This window comes from Nannospalax galili, unplaced genomic scaffold (assembly GCF_000622305.1).
Source record: "Nannospalax galili isolate Female #2095 unplaced genomic scaffold, S.galili_v1.0 scaffold1400, whole genome shotgun sequence".
In the NCBI taxonomy this organism is placed as follows: Eukaryota; Metazoa; Chordata; class Mammalia; order Rodentia; family Spalacidae; genus Nannospalax; species Nannospalax galili.
The window spans coordinates 643,152-665,253 of record NW_008345995.1 but is presented as its reverse complement, the minus strand read 5'-3'; the positions used below and the strand labels follow the sequence as shown (position 1 = coordinate 665,253).

The 22,102-nt window shown below is 51.5% G+C and overlaps 2 protein-coding genes across 2 annotated transcripts; one reads left to right on the top strand and one right to left on the bottom strand.

Annotated features, from left to right (window-relative positions):
• Positions 1-5,534: 5,534 nt before the first annotated feature.
• Ccdc9b (coiled-coil domain containing 9B) lies at positions 5,535-14,812 on the top strand. The gene is given in 13 exon segments (XM_008842320.3): positions 5,535-5,570; positions 5,573-5,632; positions 5,634-5,687; positions 6,466-6,579; positions 6,872-6,979; positions 7,924-8,079; positions 8,164-8,292; positions 8,922-9,121; positions 9,391-9,446; positions 10,018-10,071; positions 10,171-10,261; positions 10,807-10,846; positions 10,930-14,812. Coding segments are annotated over 13 exon segments (1,620 nt in total). The 3' UTR covers positions 11,452-14,812.
• A 4,474-nt stretch (positions 14,813-19,286) lies between these two features.
• On the bottom strand, positions 19,287-22,096 carry Inafm2 (InaF motif containing 2). The gene has a single exon (XM_008842319.3). The coding sequence runs from the start codon at positions 21,952-21,954 to the stop codon at positions 21,499-21,501; it is 456 nt and encodes a 151-aa protein (XP_008840541.1). The 5' UTR covers positions 21,955-22,096; the 3' UTR covers positions 19,287-21,498.
• Positions 22,097-22,102: the final 6 nt, after the last annotated feature.

Here is a 22,102-nt window from a genome sequence, read left to right as displayed (position 1 = left end):
ACTCAGAAGGCAGATGCAGGTGGATCTCTGTGAGTTCTAGGCCAACCAGGGTTACAGAGTGAGACCCTGTCTCAACACAACACAACACAACACAACATAACACAACACAACACAACACAGCACAGCACAGCACACAGCACAGCACAGTATACAGCACAGCACATGCCTCCAGCCTGCTTTGGAACTGCCCTAGCAGAAGATTTTGGTTTATGGCTAGTTGGGGAGCTATAATTCTGCTGTGCACATACTCATTGTCATTCTGACAGAGGTTAGCCAGGGTAGAGATAGCAGATGGGCCTGTCCCAGGGGGAGGTTTGCAAAGGTGTGGTACCCACAAAGCTCCCACACTCCAGTCTATGCTGGGCAGATGGCACTCCTTATGCCCATCACACAGGCCTGTCCTTACCAACTCTCCAAGCTTTTCTCTTCCAGGAATCTGGAATCTGTGAGTTCTAGGCCAATCTCCTCTTCCAGGAATTTCCTTTTCTGCTTCAGGGACTATGGTACCATGCCATCCACCTTACTGTCAGCCTTGGGCAGGAGGCTGAAAAGATCCTGGACCCCCTCAAGAGGGAGGAAGTGGGCAATTATCTGGGTTTCCAGGTTTGGGACTTGAGTTCTTACTATCTCTGGAGTCAGGGTCTGAGGCCCTGGCCTAGGTCAGGGCAGTTCAGAGTAGAAGTACTGAGGACTTGAGCAGAGGAGCTAGGCCCTCCCTGCCTTGATGAGACAGAGACAAGGGCACTGTGGGTGGCCTGGGGGCCAGAGACTTCAGGAAATGAGGAGGATGCCAGAGCAGTGGTGGGCACACTGGAGCCAATCCACATCAGGGTATCTGCTGGTGGCCTCATCCCATTTACAACCCTAAGATTTTGAGGGTCAGCACAGCCTCAGTCACATGTATATTCCCTCTACCCTTTAGCCCTGGGCCTTACAGAAAGTAAATGCTCACCAAGCACTTGGACTTGTTGCCTGGTTGAGAGGGGGAACATCTTCCTGCCAGAAAGCCTGGAGAAGAAAGGCACTTGCTAAAGCACCAGGGGGCATTTCTGTGGTGAGGAACTAGGATGAGGGAGAGGCTCAAAGGAAATTCCTGGGGCAGTAGGGCTGCACATGGGGTCTTTGGGAGGATGAGAACATGTAATGATGGCCCCCAAACAGGGTATTAACCCTCTCTGTGACCCCCAATGCCTGTCAACAGAGCTAGCCATGCTTCCTTGCTTCCTGGGCTGCCCTAAAGGGTGAAGGGAGGCCAGGCATCCAGGTGTCTTTGGTGGCTTTTAGGGCAAAGGTGGCCCACCCTACATATGCACTGGGGAGAGCACTATAGGACACCCCTCATGTGTGTTCCTCTGCCCTGTGCCTAGCAGTGAGAGATGATGTCTAGTGTGGGGCTGAACCCTTGGGGTCTCCCTGGGTTGGACTGTGTTCTCCATAGTGGAGACCAAGGAGGCTCAGTGTTTACCAGCACTCTGTACATACTTCACCCCACCGAGGGCCATCCTCAATGGAGGCTGAGTGTTGCCTCTGTCAAGGCCTGCCCACCACAATCCATTGGCAGATAGGTGGCAAAGAATCCCAAGAGTACAGTGCCCCAGCCTGGGTGTATCCAGGCTACAGAATGTTGTAAGTCCTAGACAGGTTGCCTGCTGCCTACCCAGCTCTGGCATGTGTGCTTTTGGTAAGGTGTGGCCCAGACTTTGGAGCCTGCTCAGGGCTGGTCCCTGCAGCCCCACCTTATACACTCTGAGGTCGCTTTCCAGGCTTAGGAGTCAGGACAGCATTTCAGTATTGCACTAGACAGGAAAGTCCACTGTAAGCATGGGGGGAGGGCGGGGTTGGGATAGCATCAGGGAGAGTAGGTATGCAGAAAATTTGCTTTGAGCTGCTTTCTCGTTCCTTCCATCTGGAGAGTGGCCTGTATAGTAGCTGGGCCCTATGGAACCCAACCTTGCCCAGCTTCTTTTTCAACATTTACCCACCACTGATCCATAATAACTCAATCCCAAAAAGAAGAGTGAGGGGTTCCTGAGAACTGGGATGGAAGCCTGAAATAACCTACCAGGTTCCACAGCCAGGTAAAGCACAGGATCTACTTTCCAGGATACCAGTGCTGACATGGAGAGAAGACAGCAAGGCCCCCCCCCCCCCCCAGGGATTGAAAAGGGATAGGGCCTGTGGAGGGAAGCAGACAGAGGGCTTCCTGGAGAGAACAGTGCAGGAGCCAGGCTTTGCAGGATCTGATGTGCAGGAGATAAGAACTGAGGCCCAGAGAGGACATTGAAAGACTGCCTCAGGATATCCCCAGCACTCCACAATGGCCCCTGTAAACTAGATGATTTCAGTGTGCTAAGGTTCCCAGGGCTGGGGGAGGCAGCACTGGGCATCTCTTAAAGGATACCAAGGAGATAAAGTTACCTGATGCAAGAAGAAAATTGTCTGAGCCTTACTCTGGGCCATGCATTGTTCCAAGCACATATGTTACTAGGGTATTTCAATGTTATTGCCATATGACTCACTGTGGGATATCTACTTAATTTTATAGAAGACTGCAGAGATAAGGGGCACACCTGTAAGGAAGAAGGTACTTATAATCCACCACCCCACCTGCCTCTTTCTAGGTCAAGGTAGAGAAAGGCAAGGGCCAAAGCACTGTTCTTGACTGATCAGCCATCCACAAGGACAACCACTCAGAACTGGGAGAACCACGTCTGAGCAGCACTGCCCCAAGGGTGCTGACTCTGCCCATTCTGTGCTCTCTGCCTCCTAGGCCTTTCTACCTGGGCAGACCTCCTTCCCCTTCTCTCCTCAGAGAGACTTCTGACTCACAGCCATCCTGTCCTTGAAGTTGGCTTCAGCTGTGTTTTCCAGATGATACCAAAAGGATTCATATGCTTTAGGCTCCAGAGGTAGGGCTGGCACCTGAGCTGGCAGGCAGCCTGGGAGGGTAGGGAACTGCCAGGGAAGTGCTGTGATCCAAGGCCAGGCTGGGTCATTCCACCCTAGTAGGAGAAAAGGATTGCACAGGGCCAAGTCTCAATCAAATCAACTTTGGTAGGGCAATTGGTGAAAAGAGACAAAGAGGTCTGCCTGGGGTCGGGAGGCAACTGCCCTGGCTTTTTGTAGTGGATGCACCAAACGGTTATGCATCCCACGTGAGAGGCAACACCACTCTGAGCCTGTTTCCTCATCAATAAAATAAAGCTTTTACCACTGGATGGTCTATTTAGCCTAATGGAGTTGGGAGGAGGGGATAACCAAGACTTGGGCGATGGTGGAGGAAGAGGGGTAAAGGAACCGGTCCTCCCCACCCACAGTCAGGGTTTTGGAACGCTTCTGCCCCCTAGTGGTGGCTCAGAGTAAAAGACTCATGGTCTGGGAACATCACACTGGTAATTCTGTCTCCCCTGCTTCCTGTGGCTTTCTTATCAGGTCAGAGGGGAGAAAGGGAGGGAGCACTCTTGGGGTTCTTTGCCACCTATCTTCCCCTTCAGGGCTGTGTGCATTCTGAGTGGACAGAAAGGCAGTCACAGCCTTGCACAGAGTACCCGTAATGATGCATTGCATAGTGCTGGCTATTTATTTCCATATTCATTCTGCAGGTGATGACTGAGGCTCTGCAGCATGAGGTGGCACTGTGCCAGGCCCTGGGGATCTCAGGGCACTTGGCACATTATTCTTGCCCTCAGAAGGCCTCTGTCTAATCGGGGAGCAGACAGGCAGACTGCAGTTCTGGAGAAAGTGGTGGAATGTGGGGGCTGCTCAAAGGCATGGCATATTGTGTGAGTAACACTTGGAAACACGTGGTCAGCAACCGTGGGTTTTGTCTTGACTGTGTTTGTTCAGGGCACATAGCCTTCAGCTCGATGGCTGGAAAGTTTTTGGGACATCTTCCTGCATCCCTTCCAGAGAGCTGGTCATTCTTTCTGCAGGATAGCCAGATTGTCTGTGCCTGCTGTTCCTCTGGCCAGGAACAGGGTCTGGAAGGGACAAAGACTTTGCCTCATTCCTGCAGTATGTCTATATCCTTCTTACCTAGACCTGATCAAGGAGCTAAAGTTTCAACAAGGATGGATAGCATTAGGTGTCTCTCCCAAAACAGCTCTGGGGACCCTCCTAGCTAAACAATACACAGTGGGGGCGGGAGGCAAGTAACGGGAAACTTGGGACTTCTGGAGGTTTGTGGGGCTGACTGAACTCAGCAGCATTTGTAGGGCAGGGTACAGAGAAATAGGAGAGAGAGAGAGAGAGAGAGAGAGAGAGAGAGAGAGAGAGAGATTGAAGCTGAGGAGCCTGGGTGCGTCACTGTTGCTGGGAAAGTAGACAAGTCTGACTCAGTGGGAACATCCGGCAGGAAGGGAGGAGGGTACACAGTGGCATTTGCAAGCAGGATGGGATGGGAATGCTGGGGCTGCAGCGATGGGGTGTGGGGCAGGGGTGAAGACCTAGACAGGAAAGGAACTAAGGGTGGTAGCAAGAGTAGTGTAAGAGAGGGGAGGGCAGTGCCAGAGAAAACCTCTGGCTGACTGTTAGTCTGGGAGAAAAGAAGGCACTAGAGCTTTCTCTAGGGACACAGAGGGGATAGGTTGTAGTGAGGGAAGAGAGCTGAGGCCTAGTCAGTCAGGGACATGGGAGAAGTCAGAATTTGTGACCCTCATTTCAAGTGCTGAAAGTCAGGGACTCTAAGGACTGAGCCTGACCTAGGCACTCCTGATATAGAGAGAGCACCATTCTCCCCAAAGCCCAAACCTCGTACCCTAGAAGGCTCAAAGGGGAACTGCCAGCAGGATAGCCCCTGAGCAGGGAGACCAGCTTCAGCCCTGTGACAACTACTGGGTACAGGCCTTCCTGAGAAGGGCTGTGTCCTTCCTTGAGGTCAGAGAGGCTGGAAGGGTCAGCCCAGGAGGGCAAGGCAGGAAAAGGCCCTGCGAGAGGATACCAAAGGAAGATGGTTGCTCTGAGCTGCAATGCTAAGGGCCCTAGAGGAGGTTCATGTCAGTATACCAAGGGGCTAGAGGCCTAGAGAGTTGGGCCTCCAAAGTGGCTGTGCTTGCAACACAGAGAAAACAGTGTTCAACTTCAGGGAACAAATGACAGAATAGCAGCATTTTAGGACTGTGGTCATGTGTGATGGCCTGAGGAGCTGAGCTTCTCACTCCTATCCAAGGACTTAAACCAATGCTAACTGGACAGCCAGCAGGAGAGCAGAGGCATGCCTTAGGTGGGACTCTCAGGTGACAAAACCTGCATCCTATGACCTTTTTCTACTAAAGGAGAGACAGAGGCCTCTGCTGGCCACCTATCCAGACTGCAGGCAAGCACAGGCTAGAGTCTTGCTGGGGCTCAGGACCACAGGTGAAGACAGGCCTTGAATGGCTAAGCCTCCTGGGGATGCTGAGGCAAGGCAGGGAGAGGTGCTGGGCAAGACCAGCCGGCTGCGGTGCCCTAGTCCTCGCCCTCTGAAAGTGGAAGGGTGGGGGTGGCGGTCAGGCGTTCCTGGCTAGGAGCCCAGATCAGTCTTTTGTAATCACAACATGATCTCTTGTGCTGAGCAGCAAAGCCGGCTGGTGAGCAGAGAAAGGCTGACAGAGGCCCAGCTCCGGTGGCTCCAGCTTCCCTACAGCTCTGGGTCCCCTAGGGACTGTTCTGGAATTCTCTCAGTGCCTGCTGTCGCCATGCATTCGGCTGTGAGTGGCACCTTGCCTTTGATAGGGGCTTCTTGAGGCTGGGAGGGGGCTGAACTACTAAACAGTCACATTCCCGGGACAGCTGGTGACAGCTGCGCCTGGGAGGAAGAGGGCCGTGATGAGGCAGGTGGTGGTCTGGGCAGGGTACTGGCTGAAACACAGACAGGGAGGGACCTCAGATCTCAACGCGGACATGGCTTACGCAGGGTGGATCCTGGCTGGGGCTGTTATGGAGCTGCTTGCTCTCTCACTGCACAAGCCAACAACTCAGGCCTGGAGGGCTGAGCCTATGGGAACGGCTCTCTTCTATGGGCTGGGCACAGGCCTGGGGAGCAGGGTCCAGCACCTTAGAGGCCAGGACCAAGCTGTGGCCTGTCTTTTTGTGTGTGTGGTTCTGGGTTTGTGAGGCAAACAGTCTCCCCTCGACCTCCTGAATCCCCTGGCAGCTTCCCAGTCACAGCAGGTTTTGCTGCCAGAGCCATTTTTAACTCCCATTCCAGGCTGTGTTCACAGCAGAGCTCCCTGGAGAGCCAGGGGGAGGGGCAGCCTGCTGCTGGGAGCTGCAGCCCTGGGTATGAGGCCCTGACCGGAACCCCCAAAGAGGCAGAGAGGTAGGCTGACAGTCCTCATTGGAATGGGGCTTGGGGCCTTCTATAGGCCGTCTTCTCAAGGAACCCCCTTCCCTTCTGTGTGCTTTAGCTTAGGCCTGAGGCCTAGTCCTTAGGTGGGAATGTGAGACTTGGGGCAATTGTAAGCTTGGGTACCCTGTCTCCTACAGGTGCCTCACAGAGCCAAGTCTATAATGCACAGGCACGAGGAGAAGGATGCTGAGCTAGACCGCAGGATAGTTGCCCTGCGCAAGAAGAACCAGGCCTTATTGCGCAGGTACCAGGTAAGTGGGCTACTAGAGAAGAGAGGACCCCCATAGCTGGTGGCCCTGGCTGCCCTCAGATGCCTGCCTACACAGGAGCTTCTCTCTAAAGGTTCTAGACCATGGCTCTGGGCTCTGGCCCAGGGTTGGGGTGAGCACAGTCTCAGAGGTATGGTCAGGGTCTTGGACACTGGTGATGTGGTACCTCTGCCCCCTGGTGTCCCATCTGTGTCTCTCTGTATAGGCCTGTCAGCGTGTGTGTCTCTGTGAGCCTGGGGGGCCATGGCCTTGCTGACCCCAGGCCCTCCCACAGGAGATCGAGGAAGACCGTCGGCAGGCAGAACAGGGGGGCATGGCTGTGACCATGCCAGGACTCCTCCAACCCAATGGCCTCACTGTCACCATCAGCCAGGTTCCTGGGGTAAGCCTCATTCTGAATATAGGGTAGGGTGACAGGGTAGAGGCACAGTTCATGCCTCGGGTATACAATTACTCTCCCTTTTTTTCCTACTTGCCTTTCTGGGTGCCTCAACAACTCCTCAACAATCAAGCCACTGCTATCCTCCCAAAGGGCTACACATGAAAGGCCATCAAAAAGAAGCCTTTTCGTGGTCTTTTTTTTTTTTTTTTTTGTCTTTTTGAGACAGAGTTTCCCTGTAGCCCCAGGCCTAGAACTCACTATGGAGAACAGGCTGGCCTTGAACTCACAGAGATCTGCCTGCCTCTGCCTCCCGAATGCTGGGATTAAAGGTGTGTGTCCGGCCTTTCATAGTCCTTTTAGCCCCAGAGCTCTGTACCTGTGCCCTAAAATACTGGCTACCCTTAACCCCCAGAGCCAGGGCTGAAACCCAGCAGAAGCAGGGTACAGGGAAGCCAGGGCTGAAGGAACAGTCCCCAAGAGACAAGACAGAGATCTGCCTGCCTCTGCCTCCCGAATGCTGGGATTAAAGGTGTGTGTCCGGCCTTTCATAGTCCTTTTAGCCCCAGAGCTCTGTACCTGTGCCCTAAAATACTGGCTACCCTTAACCCCCAGAGCCAGGGCTGAAACCCAGCAGAAGCAGGGTACAGGGAAGCCAGGGCTGAAGGAACAGTCCCCAAGAGACAAGGCCCCATTGTCTTGTGCTCTGGATTTCCCAGCTCAGAGATGACAAGCCCTTGTGGCATCTTGTGTCCCTGGGGTGGCCCAGGGCCCTGGATAACCTAATGCCACTGGCATGTGGACTCCTAAAGGACCAAACATCTCTGGCATTCCTGGGAGGGCCAGGGCTAGAACCTAAACCTAGGAAACTTCCCAGAGTACCCAGAATTCAGGTCCTGCCCAGTATTTCCCAAGTGGTCTGAGGACACAGGCCCCTCACTCTGCAGGAGAAGCGGGTGGTCAGCAGGAACTGGGCCAGGGTGCCCCTTACATCTGGAGTGACCAATGAGCTCTTGGATTATGAGGATGCTGCAGGCCCAACGGGTGCTTTCTTCATGGGGGACCGGGTGGAACTGGCTGTGACCATGGAAAACAAAGTAAAGGTAAGCTGGTAGGGGTCTCCAGACCCCAGGAGGGCATCCTCCTCTCCCTTAGCTCAGCTGTGATCCCATCTACACCTTCCCCAGGCCAAACGGATCGTAAGTGAAAAGCCCACCACCCAAGCAAGGAACCAAGGGGCAAAGGCATCACCTGGAGGAGACTGGGGCCGGAGTCCCCGCCTGCAAACGACCATCAGCTCTGATTCAATAGGCAAGGTACGTCTTCAAGGAGTGGTGGCAGGAATCGGCAATCTCCATCTGGAGGAGGCAGAGAAGCTGGGTCACGTAGGTCCCTCATTTGTGGGGACCTGACCTAGGCACCACCTATGAGAAGTCCTACCCTCTTCCCCTTCTCTGTCCCGTCTCCACTTTGGATGGGTCTTACAGTGAAAGAGGGTTTAAGCCAAAGGTGATCCAGCCCCCTAACCCTGACTAGCCCTGACAGTGTCAGAGGGATGGGAGGGGCTGAAAAGGGTGGAGGGGACTGGCTATGTGCCAGCTGTGACCTCTAGGTGGCAGCAGCCCCTCATCCTTGTTCTTGCTCACGATCTCTGAGTGCCCCTCCCATCCTGGGCCAGTCTACACACTCCAGCAACAGGAGATGCCTCATTTACCAGATGAGGAAATGATACACAGGTAGGTTAAGTTATTTGGCCCCAACACACAGCTAACAAGTGGATGGAAGGAAACAGTCCACGCAAACACTATATGATGGAGATGCGACAGACCTAATTTTCAGACAGAGATGTGGAAACCTTGAGAGAGGAGGGGGCCAGAAGACTCTCAAGAGCTCCACTCCAATCCTCTTCTTACTTCTGCCCCACAGTGCTGTCTTCACCTTGCAGGGTGCTCAGGAGCCCCGGAGTCCAGGCACGGTTCCAGGCCCAGCTCCCCAACAACCAATGGGGTTGCCCCGAGAGGTGGGCTGGGACTATGTACAGTGGAAGCAGGAGCGAGAGCAGATTGACCTGGCCCGTCTGGCCAGGCACAGAGATGCACAGGGTGACTGGAGCCGCCCATGGGACCTGGACAAGGCCAAACCCATGTGCGTGGCAGGGCTGGGCAGCTCACTGGGCTGCGTGCTTGTGGGACTGGGGTAGAGCTAATCATGGGTACTACTTGGAGGGAGAAGAACTGACTGGGAACCCTGGGCACAGGGTTCTAGGTGGCTACTGAGTGCCCGTCTTTTCTGGACCCACCGACTTTGTGCTATCTTCAGTTCTAGGGTCAGGGGAGGCAATGTTAGGCTGAAGCCTGTTACAGCCTCTCTCCTCCCTGACACCAGAAACCAGACACCTTCCTCTGTCTTCACAGGCAACAGGACTGCAGCAAGCATAGGGACAAGGGCCTGACCACGGGCAGCAGAAGGGGTGAGCCAACACCCACCTCACGTCCTGTACCTTGGTTGTTGTTTTGTTTTGTTTGTTTGTTGAGACAGTCTTAGCTCGGGCTAGCCTGGAACTCTTAATCCTTCTGGCTCACCTGGGATTCCACCCTTCTCTTTTCTGTCTCTTGATTTCTTCTTTTCAAAGATGAAAGGAAGCATGGGAAAATGCCTTCCTTTCCCTCCTTCCTCTCCTACATTATCAGCCCTCTCTGCCTGCCCTCTGAGTCTCAGCTCTGGCTGGATTCAGTGGGAGTTGCCCTGGGGTCTTTCCAGGCACTGGTCCTTGTGAGGTAAAAATCCTAGTGACCTTCCCTGGATGGCATGGATCTCATGGCCCAACAAGCTAACTAGGTCACCTAGCTGAAGAGTGTACAAAACAAGTCCAGGACCCCAGGCCAACCAAGGCTTTTGGGGGGGTGGTAGGGTGGGCCTTGAGGGGGAAGTAGGCAAACCCACAATGGAATCCCTGCTGGTAGCTTCCTGGTGCTACAACTGGTATTTCTGTTTCGGATCCTTGGATACCATACTCTCTCCCCATGTTCTCTTCCCTTTAGGTCCTAGGTCCCACCAGAAGCTACAGCCCCCTCCATTATCTCCCAGTGGAAAAGGTGAGTTGGAGGAGGAAAAAGAGCAGGGGCCTTTCAGCTGGTAAAGGTCCAGCTGCTATGGCTCTCTGTTCTACTTGATGTGTGAATTGTGTTTTACAGGTCAGGGTGGACAACCTGGCAGACCCTTGGTGGCACCCACTATAGGCAGCAAAGCCCGGGGGAAGGAGAGGTTGACTGGCAGGGCCCGAAGGTAAGAGACAAAAATCAAGGCAGGCACTCAGGTGTCCTAATTTCTAGGACTGGCCCAGGTCCCCTTGTTCTGTTCCCATGGCCCCAGTCTCTTGGCTGCTTTGGTGCCTGCTACAGGTTAATGAGAACTGAGAAGGGCCGCCAGCAGAGGCAGTGGCACCGAGGGCCCGGCACCCAGAGAGGCTGCAGTAATTACATCAGCTACCTTGGGGGTGGGGGGGGGGTGTGCCTTTCCCAGGCAGAGCATGCAGGGACATGCCTAGAATCCCCACAGATCTCAAGGTGCAGCAGGCTTGGCCATAAACAGCAGCTGGGGACCCAAGATGGGGCCCAGGTGAGTGGTGTTTAGAGGAAATGGCTGGGTTTGAGGATCAAGGTCAGACTGGAAAGTAAGCATTCTGAAGTCTCATTATGGCTCTGGTCCCACTCTGAGAACCACTGGGCTTTTAGCTTTCTCCCTGGGGAACATGGGCCACCAGCTCTGAAGGGGGTTACTTGAAGTAGGGTGCAGTTAGGCATAGGACCTGCCACATGCTGTCTCTTCAGGTGCGACATAAAAGAAGATGAGAAGCTGCTGAATCAGGAGGTGGGTACTTGGGCTTAGGATAAAGCAGGCTGGGGACAGGTGCCTCAAATTTACCAACCAGCCAGACTATGCTTCTGTTTCAGGGAAGCCAGAGCACCATGGGGACTCCCAGTGCAGAGGAAAAGCACGCACAGAAGCAGAACGAGATGCAGCCAGGCAGACAGGAGACCACTCCGGCAACCAGCCTGGCCCTGGCTTCACCAGAGGGGCTAAAAGGGGAGTCCGAAACCTCCATAGCCAGTTTGGGCCTAGATGCTCCACAAAATCTCAACTTGGCTCCCCTTGACCTCTCTCTAGGAGGAGCTAGCAGCCCCAGGCCTGGAGAAAGCACATGTATACCTAGTCCATGTTCTAGGGCCCAGGAAAGTCCAGTAATCTGGCCAGATGGTTCTGAGCAGCAGTCTCGGGAGTGGAATGACCAGACTTACGCTGGTCCACAGAGAGAAAGTAGGGTCTCAGAGCCCAAAGAAGACAGGCCTGGCAAGTTTGGGGCCCAGCAGAGCCTGGCCCCAAGAAGCAGGCCTCTCAGAGGAACTGGCCAAAGGGCAAGGGGCACAGGTGTAAGGAGCAGGACAGGAGGTCCTGGGCCTGCAGGAAGATGCTAAACAAAGCTCATGGGAGTTGAGGAGCCAGGCTGGGGACAAGAGGGAAGAACTCAGTTAAGAGTCTGTGTGGTGGGAGTCTGCCTGCTGGTGGCTTGTGCCTATCTAGTTGAGCAGTGTGGCAAACTTCAGCAGAGCCACCATGTGACGGCAAGGAACTATACCCTTCCCTGTGTCTCCTATGCACATCCCTGTGTACATGCAGGTTTTATGTGTAGGCAAGGACCCTGGTGACCTGTGTTAGAGACTGGTATTCCTGACCTGGGCCTACTGCTTGTCTAGACTGTAAATCTTTCCCACCAAGCAAGATTTGGTAGTACCTACCACCTGCCTCTCCTGGTTCCTGTCATCTCTCAGGACCAGGTCTCCCTCCCTAGCCACAGCCTTCAGGTTCCTCAGACAGGCCCTAGCCCTTTCTCAATACCCATGCCTTTCACCCAGGTGACTCAGAGTCCTGGTCTCCCAGGATGGCCAAACCATGGCTGTTTCAGCAATATTCCTGAGACCCAGAGAAAAGGAGATCCTCAGCTAGTAGGAACTGATTAGAGTGGAAGAGTGGAACTCAGGCCTTCCTGGGTAAAGGAGACACCTGGAAGGTCTCCTAACTAAACTGGGGTGGGCTCACCCTATTCCCATAGGAGAGTGAAAGAGCTTTCTAGCAGGTTCTGAGTCCCCGCCGCTCCTTGACCCCAGGTCAAGAATCATAGGCACTCTGAATGGACCCTGCAGCCCAGGATCATAACCTGCCCTTTCCTTCTTCCCCACCTCTCTCACCAAAGCCATGCAAAAGCAAGCACTCAGAGACAGAATAGCGACTCCAGCTAAGTACGACATTAGGACTTGTCTTTCCAACTCAATCTCCATTCCGGCCCCTCCCATGAGGCCCACGTCTGGTGAATTATCCAGACTCTGCACAAGCTGTGGCTTCCTTTCAATACAACAAACATTTCCTGAGCACCCTCTCCCAGTAATCCAGCCAGTGGGCGAGGGTGACTCTGCCAGCAGGAGGAAGGGAAGAAACTCAAGTCATCCGGCAGCTCAAGGCTGAACAGCAAGAGCTGTTCTCATCTGTAGGTGCCTGGTGGCCCTGGGCATGAAGAGGTTAGGAGCCCCAAGAGACCCACCCTACCTCTGCTCCTCTCTTTTGATATGACACATACCCTCTGCTCCCAGGCCCAGGTGTCTGGAATGCACCACGCAGCCCCATGCTCCCCTTCTCTTTACAAGAGTAATGGGCTTCACACCATTCTCTGAGGCTCTGGTAGAGGTCCAGGTCATCTCTATCCTTTCAAGAAAGGCCTGAAACGTGAGTTTCCAGCTAGGCTTTCCTCACTGGCTCTTGACTCTACCGTACTCCCTCTACTGAGGCAGGAGTGACTTCAGCAGATCAGGTTGTTTAGAGAACTCCTCTGGTGTTTCCCTGTGATGAGTGGTGCAGATTGAACTCAGTGGATATGGGAAAGACCTGAGAGTTTGCAGGCCTGGTATGCTGCTTCCTAGATTGTACCTTTTGAAGAGTTGAGGTCTAGACTCAAGTGTGTGAAGGGTTCAGGTGAGGGCAGAATCTAGATTCTAAGGGCAAGTTGCAGGCTGTGCAGGGGCCGGTGGAAGGGGCTTCTTGGACTTAGAGGCTCTGGAGAAGATTCTTCAGGTAGCAGATAGTGGAGCACCCAGAGGAAGCTGGCCAGGGATGTGGCAGGGTAAAGGGGGTGGAAGAGGTCAGAGTGGTGAGAGGAAGTTTAGAAAGGCATAGAAATATTCCTATACATGTGGAACGTGCCTGGGTCAGAGTGAATCCTCCAAGTTCAAGTTTTTCCTCTTGCCTTTCAGTCTTAAGTATATGACTTTGGAGTGTCGCAAAGACTCTGGAGCCCATGACTCCCAAAAGAAGGGACTGGAGTACAGCAGGTACAGGCAGAGCCCTTGAATTCAGATGTGATCTTTTGTTTTGTTTTGGGTTTTGCTTTGGTGACTTTTTTTGTTTGTTTTAGATAGGGTCTCCCTGTGGCCCCAGCTGGCCTGGAACTCGCTATGTAGACCAGGCTGGTCTCAAACTCAGAGATCTGCCTGCCTCTGCCTCCTGCGTGTTGTAACTAAAGGCATGTGCCATCATGTCTGTCCTGTCAAATATGATCTTGATTTGAATTCTTGGGTGGGATGGAGCCCAGTTGTAGAGTCCATTCTCAGCATGCATGAACACCCTGGGTCCAATTCCCAGGACATCAAGAGATGGATGAAGAGGGAGAGGGAGAAGAGGGAGAGGAAAAGACAGAGGAAAAGAAGAAGATTCACAACTTGCCTTCCAATCCCTGATGCTGCCAACTGTATAATGTGCCTTCATTAAACAACATAGGCCAAGGCATGTTTGACCTCAGGTTGAGGATGTAGAAATTGGGAAGAGTTCTGGTTCAGCCCTAAAGAGTCCTAAGCAGAAGAAAGAGCTTACCAGGAGGGCTGAGAGGAGGACGGGGGAGCTTATCTTCATGGGCAGCAGCCAGAAGACTGTTAGGGGGAAGGATACTACTCTAGAGGGTTGGAAAGACTGGAGACCAGCACAGGACATCTTCATTGCAGAAGACTGCAGTGTCGGCAAACACCACCAAGTTTTTCCTGAGAAAGGAGAGCTTTTCTCTGAGATAAGGGAAGCCCACAGCTATGGTGACACCTCCTAGCTATCTGTCCAGGTTGTGGTCACCCTGTTCTATTATGGAGCCAGCTATGGAGAAGGAGAAATTTGAAGTCAAAGTCAGGCATTCCTCTACAAACCTCAGCTAGGAAGAGCTGGTTGTACCTGACTTTTATGGAAGACCTGGCTGAGAGCTTTCCTTAAGGAAGCCCTTCTCTCTACTGGCTAGCCAGGACTACTCTTCAAAAGTGGCAGTCCTCATTGAACACAGTTCTGAGGAGCCAGGTGTAGGGTTGGAGGAGCTGAGCAAGGAAGGTACCCAGGAGAGGAAGGAACTGGCAGGGAGAAGACAGGTACCAAAGGCCTTGAAACAAGGATGGCAGAAGGAGTAGAGGCCTCTCCACCCTGGGTCATCTCACCTTGGCAGAAGGGAAATGGGGATCAGAGCATAAGAAAGAATGTGTTTTGATCACAGGCAGCACAGTAGAGTAGAACAAGAACACACCTCGAAGTCTGATAGACTAAATCTGAACCCTGGGCCTCCCTCCCACCTTGGTCAACTTTAACCTCTATAAGCCAGTTTCCTTATCTACAAAATGAGGCCAGCAGTACCCACCCTGAAGGGTGTTGTTGAGAAAACTAGAGTGTGCAAAATATACCCACAGGTAGTAGACTCTAGGAACAGTAGCCTGGAGCACAGAGACTATGTTGAATAAATGGAATGACTAATTGGTAAGATGTCTGTGTCTGGTTTGTTTTTTATCATTTCCTTGACTTTTTTCTTACTGGGGCTCAGTACTGTCTGAGGGAAAGGAGGGATGGGTTGTACCATTTGTTCGGCCCTCTAGGACAGACAGCTTCTTTACTTCCCTAGAGGGGGTGTCTAATGGACTGCTTTTGTTTTTCCAAGGAATACCCTTTGTCTTCACCCACTGGCTCCATCATTTTTTCCCCTGAACTCTGCAGGTAGCTTGCAAGCTCAAGAGCTTCCTCTTCTGTTTAAAACAGAAACAATCTCACAAATTCACACCACATTTTTGTTTCTTTAATATTTTCCTCAGAAGGCAACCCCCTATGGAGTTTCCTCTGTGAAACTCCCATAGTTAAGTTTTGCCACCCAAAGGAGCAACACGACTGTATTTCCTTTTGGCCAACCTCAGCTGTTTAACAAGGCACAAATTTGGAAGGTCTGACCCTGCCCTCAGGAACAAGAATAACCAGAAAAGATTGTACTAGTCCCGAAAAACACCAAGGAAACGGCAAATTTTCCATATGATCTTATCTTCTTTTGGGGGGGCAGGGGGCTATCAAGAGAGTAGAAATTGGGCAGGGGGTTATCAAGAGAGTAGAAAAAACTAAAGACACAATGTGCCTCGTGTCATTTATCAGTGTACAGACACCCACCAGCATTTCCTTTCAAGTTAGGGTTATCTGGGCTACTGGGGAAGGGCTGACAGCAGAACTCAGGCTGGGGAAGGTAAGGAGAGGAGCCAGCAGAAAGCCCAGACCGAGACTGCTTTCTCTCAAGTCTGCTGGGCCTACGTCAGAACTCTCATTAAGCATCCACTTGACGCCAGGGAGGTGAAATAATGCAGACCTGGCACCAGAGAGAACAAGTGTGGCACCCACTGCTCCTTTTAAGGACTGGCTGGAGAAGCAGCAGGCCCCAGGGCAGGAGGTGAGGCAGACACATCAGCACCTTTGAGGCAGAGGGAGGGGACTCTCAGCCTGCCTTCTTCTTAACAAGCTCTCCAGGGCACCTTCTCCTGCAACTGTCAAAAATAATGGACAATGTAGGCTTTTGCCTTTTTCTTACAAACTGGAGCCAGTGTTTCCTCTTCCCCCAGCTGTCTTCAAGGAAGCAAAAGAGCCAACAGTCACCTTGCTAACCAGCTGTCAAAACAGAAAGAGCCTAATCCTGTTACAAAACCAGGGAGAAATGCTGGACCAGTGGTCCTCCAACTTCAGTGTGTATCAGAATCACCTAGAAGTCCAGAGAAGACAGAAGGCTGGCCTCCATTTCTTGAGTTACTCTTCAGTGAGTCTGGAATGGGGTCTAAGATATCACAGTTCTACCAAATTCCCAGGTGATGCTGACACTGCTGATATGGGAGCTAATGTCATGTTTACTAGCTATACATTTCATGTTTACTAGCCTTCACATTTCTTTCCATGTGCTCGTTCCATGCACTCCTCCAAAAGGACAGACATTCTCTTGAAAATACATTACTTCATGTGTATATGCTGTACTTTTATTCCCAAGGTCTTAAAGCCCTTTCACATCTATTTCCTCCATTTGCTCTCATGACATGCTGTTTGGTTTGCAGAAAAGGAGGTCAAGGCCTTAGCAATGCTACTGCTGAGTTCCCTTGTTCCCTAACTTCCAGTTCAGGGTTCCCTTCTGAGAACACACTGCCTCCATACCCAGGTCCTAGTAATGGCACGAGCAGCTTATGGCTCGGAGATGAGCTTCTGCAACTTGATACTACCCAGCAGGCAGCTGAGGGGGACAGGTAGCCTCCAGGACACAGGTAGGAAGCGGCCTTAACTAATGACTATGAGCATGAGGAAGCAGAGGTAGGTATATTTAAAAGGAAATCGTTTCTGATGAACACAATTGCTTGTTTTTGAACAAGATTGTTTTGAGATTTTTGAAACTCACTTGGGACTGTAGCACTCAATAGTTACTGAATTAATGGTAATGGTTTATGGAATATTCCTAAGGATATTAAGCAGAATCTTAACTGCTGGTGGAAAAATTATCTCTGAAATTAGGAAAATGGGGCAGTTTAGCCACAGAGCATGACTATCAAGGCCAAGAAATATGTGGTAATTTTCTAGTCCCTTCCTAGTAGCTTAACCAAGGCTTCTAGAACCTGAATAGGGTACAGGGAAACTGACTTAGTGAGAATGCTCCTGACTGACCAGGTGACTCACATGTAAAGGAGATGGGAACCAGGTTTGTTTTGGAGTGAGGATGGACAGCCTGATAGAGTCTGTGTGTAGCAAAGAGAGGTTTTGTTTGTTTTTTTTAATGAGCTATTAGAGGGAACAAAAAGTGTAATATAGGCTTTCTGCAGCAGAAAACCACAGGCTGTGTCTGTGAGTGAAACAGATGTGACCAAAAAACTGTCAACCAAGTAGCTATTTTTGTGGTTTAACATTTGGGCTGGGGCAGAGGATACTATGAATGGACGGACTGCACAGCTTATGCTGCATTCATTAAGCACACCACCTAGAACATAGCTATGGACTTCTGGTACCTGGAAAGAGAAGGAAGTCCAAGCTAGGGTCCCTTAACATGAAAATAAAAAAACTTGAGTTCAGCGAGGTCATTGCAGCTATGGTTTGAACCAATTATGGGCTGTGGACATAGGTACATGAGTGGACCACAACAGGGGCACTTCAGTGACAGGCCAATCCCATCTAGCTTGATGACTACTCAGATGATCAACGGACTGAGTGCCAGGCACTCAGCACTGGTCATGAGCAAAAGCTACTGTAGTCCTTTTCTCCCCAGAGGGAGGCTAATTAAACAGAAGTACAGCTGTGGCCCTTTTGTTACTGAATTGCTATTCCAGAAATACCTCCATTTTCTGTAGACAGGAAAGGGAGGACAATTATTACTCTTTTAAATAGCTGTGGTAGCCCTAAAGCAAGGGACCTGACCTTTTGGCTCTCCTTAAAGCAGTATGTAGGAACAAGTAGATGCTCTGTGTTCAGCATTTCAAAACAGGATATAAATACTTGACAACAGAACACACTAGCTTAGAATTCCCCAGTGAAAACTGAAAAACAAGGTAGACAGAAACCATCTCCAAATTGTGATCTCATACCATGTAGAGAGACAGAGCTCCTACACAAGAAATACTTCTGCTTAAAACGTCAGGAAAACACTTCTTTGCACCAGAGCACCCAGGGAGGAAAGAGAAGACACCCTTACAAACCTATCTCAAGGGTTCCATACCTTTGAAAACTTCACATTCCCAAGAGGAGTCTTTTTCTTCAAATTCAGGCTGCCAGGGAATAAACACACATGGTAACTCTCAGTAAAAGCAAACACCTAGAAACTGTCCCAAGGCAGAGGAGCTGAAGAAAAGTAACTAACCCCTTTTGTACAGGTTTTCCTGGCTTAAAAACTTGGACAATGTTGCAGCTCCTTCCTATTATCTCCAAAGAAAGCTCTGCTGACCACCATTCCCAGCCAACTGGGCCCTGTTCTAATCAACCACTAGGCACTCACTGTACCTATTACTGTCTGTGACCAATGTGGGAAGCTGTGTGCAGCTGTGAAGCCACACATTCCCATCTGCAGAAAGGAGGGGTGGAGTCAAAGAGCCAGAAAACTCACTCTCCTACTCTGCCTTACCAAGCCCTCTCACAGAAGGCGATTGTGTAGGCTGAAGAGGAAAATAAAGGAAGGGCGGGCCTTTTTCCATGCCTCCCTGCAGTCTACAAGGTGATGTAAAAGCACAGTGGCTACCCCCCAACTGCTCTGTCGAAGTGCAGACCATGGGGGGCCCCACCAACGCTGGCTTCGCACTCCAGATTTATACTGGGCACTATTGTCTGATAATGAGCTGAGCTCAATTGCTTACCAGGTATTCTGCAGCATAACTAATCCCTTATATTTGTGCTTTTCACCCACATGTCTTTTTTGTTTGCTTTAAGGGGAGGAAAGAAACCTCACCTTTGAAGCAACCTACACCTCTCAGCAGCTTGGTTCCAGGGTAGACAGAGCTCTGATCAGTTAGTACAAATGCATGGATTTGTCTTCCCCACTGTTAAGACTTCCTTAGTTATCTAGAGGCCAGTAGTTTAAAGGTGAGAATGTGAATGGGGCACCTTTCCCTATCCTCAGCTAAAGGTTTGTAATTCAAACTTAAGATTCACAATTACTAGTCCTTTATCTGCTTAAGAGTCCCACAGGGTAGAACAATTCCCCCAGCTTTTTTAGGTTGGTAAAGGCTGGCTGAGCTGGTGTATTGCTGTTCTTCTGACCCCCACAATGGCTCCCCACAATGGCTTGTAGACTAAGATGGATCCTGCCACCCCTCACTATCTGTTCAGTTGAGCCATCAGACACTGACGACCCCAAGGCAATTGCTTTTTCCTCCTAAACCTATTTATCACCACCCATCCAACAGCATCTCAGACCACCTCTGCTCCTTCTCCATGAAGTCAGTAAGAGGAATAATCAACTTATACAGGCTTAGGCAGAGTTCTTAGAATGTATTTTTGTTCACCTGAAAAATAAAACTTTTAAAAAATATACAGGACTTTTAAAGTACAGGTATATCTTGAATGGCTGAATTATAAATAATGTCTCTGGTCATGATCACTGCTAGGGCTGGAGAGAATGTCCCAATTCCAGTGAAGGCTTTAGAGAGTTAGGAGGCCAGGTGGACCACAAGTGGCCTTGCGGAACTCTTTTGATTCATCCCAAAGTAGATTTAAACAGTCCAGAAAGCAGGGTCGAGAAGGGGATGGAGGACTGGACTCCCAGACTTTCTTCCACGAGTCCAAAGAATTCTTGTAATAAGAGATCAATTTACAAATTATTAAAATATAGGACTAAAAATTCACACCATAAATATAAATTACAGGCTATTATTGAAGTTATAAAGTGGTATTTTATGTTTCTTCTCCCAGTCTCTCACCAAAAATTTAAAAAGTCCCCGTGGGCCTCCTAATGACTGAAGTCCTAGTCAGCTGTGAAGAAATCGCCAAGCCCAGACACCTTGGGGTGTTATCCGCCTGAAGGGAGGCTGACAGCTTAGTTGCTTTTTTCTTGCCCAGGACACAACATGGCTTAAATCAAGACAGTTGTCCTGTAAACTTGAATCAGAGCTACACCAAGGTAGACCAGAAAACTGGAGAGTTTCAGGACTCAGGTGGGCAAGTTTCCTGTTTTGTTTTTTTAAGCACTTAATTTCCCAAAAAGGAAACACTAAGGGGTTTGATCTCTTGTCACTATTCACATTCAATTGCCTAAAAGCAAGTGGCAGGAGAAAATGGAATCCAAATCAAGGAAGTAAAATTCTTACTACCTCAGAGCTATACATGTATCATTTCCCTTGATGTTTGTCATCACCTCTAGAAAACTGTTGGCTGAATTTAAGTGGAAGCTTATCAGTAGTGATACTGCTTATCAGTAGTGATAGACAAGCCAGTTCAATCTTCCCTGGCTGGTCTCTTCACTGGCTATCTAAGCACAATCCTGAGCTCGAAGCTTCCGGTCTTTCTGATCCTGTAGTGTTAATTCAAAACCAGAGGACATCATCAAAGCTCTGGTTTCACAACAGATTTTGTCCCAATGGCAAGCTGCTGTCTTGTTTCAGGCTTGGAAAAGAAACACACAGGTGAGTAAGGCAAGATCTTGAAGAGCAGGAAATAAAGACATGACAAGATCTAGAACCAAATGTGGGGGGCAGGGGGCTGAGGGAAAACACTTGCCAATTAAAGGCTTGCTCTTCCTTAAAGGAATTCTGTGGGGACATCCAAGGATCAAAACACAGCAGCATCACTTTCTCTTCCATTGCCCCTGGCCTGTATCCAGATACACAGGGCTGCAATAGGAAGCCACTTTGGTGAGAGCACTAGGATGGGAGCAGGAGGGGGATCAGCACATTCCCCACCCTCACTAGAGGGTTTCTACATCTAATGTTTTCCACTGTCATGTCAGCAGTCTAAAAATGATTACATTCTTGTGTAAGAACGACATAAACTTATCTTTCTGAAACAGGAAGGGAACAGGTGAGAAATGGATGATGGGGGTGGGTAGGAGATGTCTTTGTGCCCTTCTGGCTAAGTGCAGTTGGGTGCCAGCAAATAGCCCTTGCTGAACCCCACCATTCAGTAGCTACCCAGGGTGTGAGAGAATACATAGAATTCTATGTGATTATAGCTTCTAGTGCATATGTCAACAACTATATACAGGGATCTATAAATTAAATGCATGTCTGGCCACTGCAACTAGGTACCTGAGCTCCACTACTTTTGGTGCTCTCTTCTTTTTGAGAGCCTCAGCTTATTTTAAAAAAAGAGCCCCTACACAGCTCCCTCCTTCCCCTGAGTCTTGGGGGAGGTTAGCCCAAGTCACCCCCTGCATGTAGGATTCACCCGAGCTATCGGAAGGGTTGGGTGCTCGGTTCTCCCCACCCTCCCCCATTCCCCTTATGGCTCAGGGCCCTGGCGCAGCACGGTGTGGGAAGATCAAACCCCGAGTCCCCGGCGAATCGTGGTCCCTTGGCTGAAGATCCGGTGGTGCGTTCCCGGCTACCGGGGCGAGCTGGCGATCGCAGGAGAGTTGGGGGGCGTTCACTTGCGCAGGGATCCCGTGGGCTCCGGAGCCCGTCCTGCAGCAAAGTCCTGCCTCTGGGCTTGGGGAGGATGGTTCCCGACCTCCCCGCGCGCGGAGAGGTTCAACGACTCCGAGGCGCTGCTGCCTCCTCTTCGTCCTCGTCCAGCCCCTGAGGCCGCTCGAGTGGCCCGGCCAGGAGACTGTCTGCCGCGGGCTCCGGGGGCTCGGGCCGCGCCGCCTGCAGCGGGGGCGCGTCGCGCGGCGCCTCACGGCGGGACGACCTGGTGCTGTTGGGCCCCGCAGCCGCCCCCGAAGTCCCGGACGGGCCGGTGGCGTTGGAGCCGCCGGGAGGCGGGCCGGCAGCTCCCCCCGAGGTCCCGGCGCCCACCGGCTGCCAGATAAGGCTGTAGTAGACCGCGAGCACGATGGCGGCCAGCGACACGGAGAGCACGTAGGCGAACACGGTGGCGAGCCGGACCCACTTCTTGTTGGTCTTGGCCGCCATCTTCGCCTTCTTGTCCCCGGTGTAGGTGGCCGGCTTGCCCCGCTCGGCCGGGGCCGCGTCGCGCTCCTTCATGGGGGGGCCCCGGCCTTTGCCCCGGTGCTCCACGGCCCCGGCTGGAGGGGGCCTGGCGGCCTGCGAGGACTGGGCAGGGGGCGGCCCGGCGCCCTCGGTTCCTGGCGGGTCCGCACTCCGCCGCCTCTCCTCACGCCGCCCGCCCGCA

Coding starts and splice junctions, on each gene's coding strand:
- Inafm2 (XM_008842319.3), bottom strand. CDS start 21,954: ATGAAGGAGCGCGACGCGGCCCCGGCCGAGCGGGGCAAGCCGGCCACC.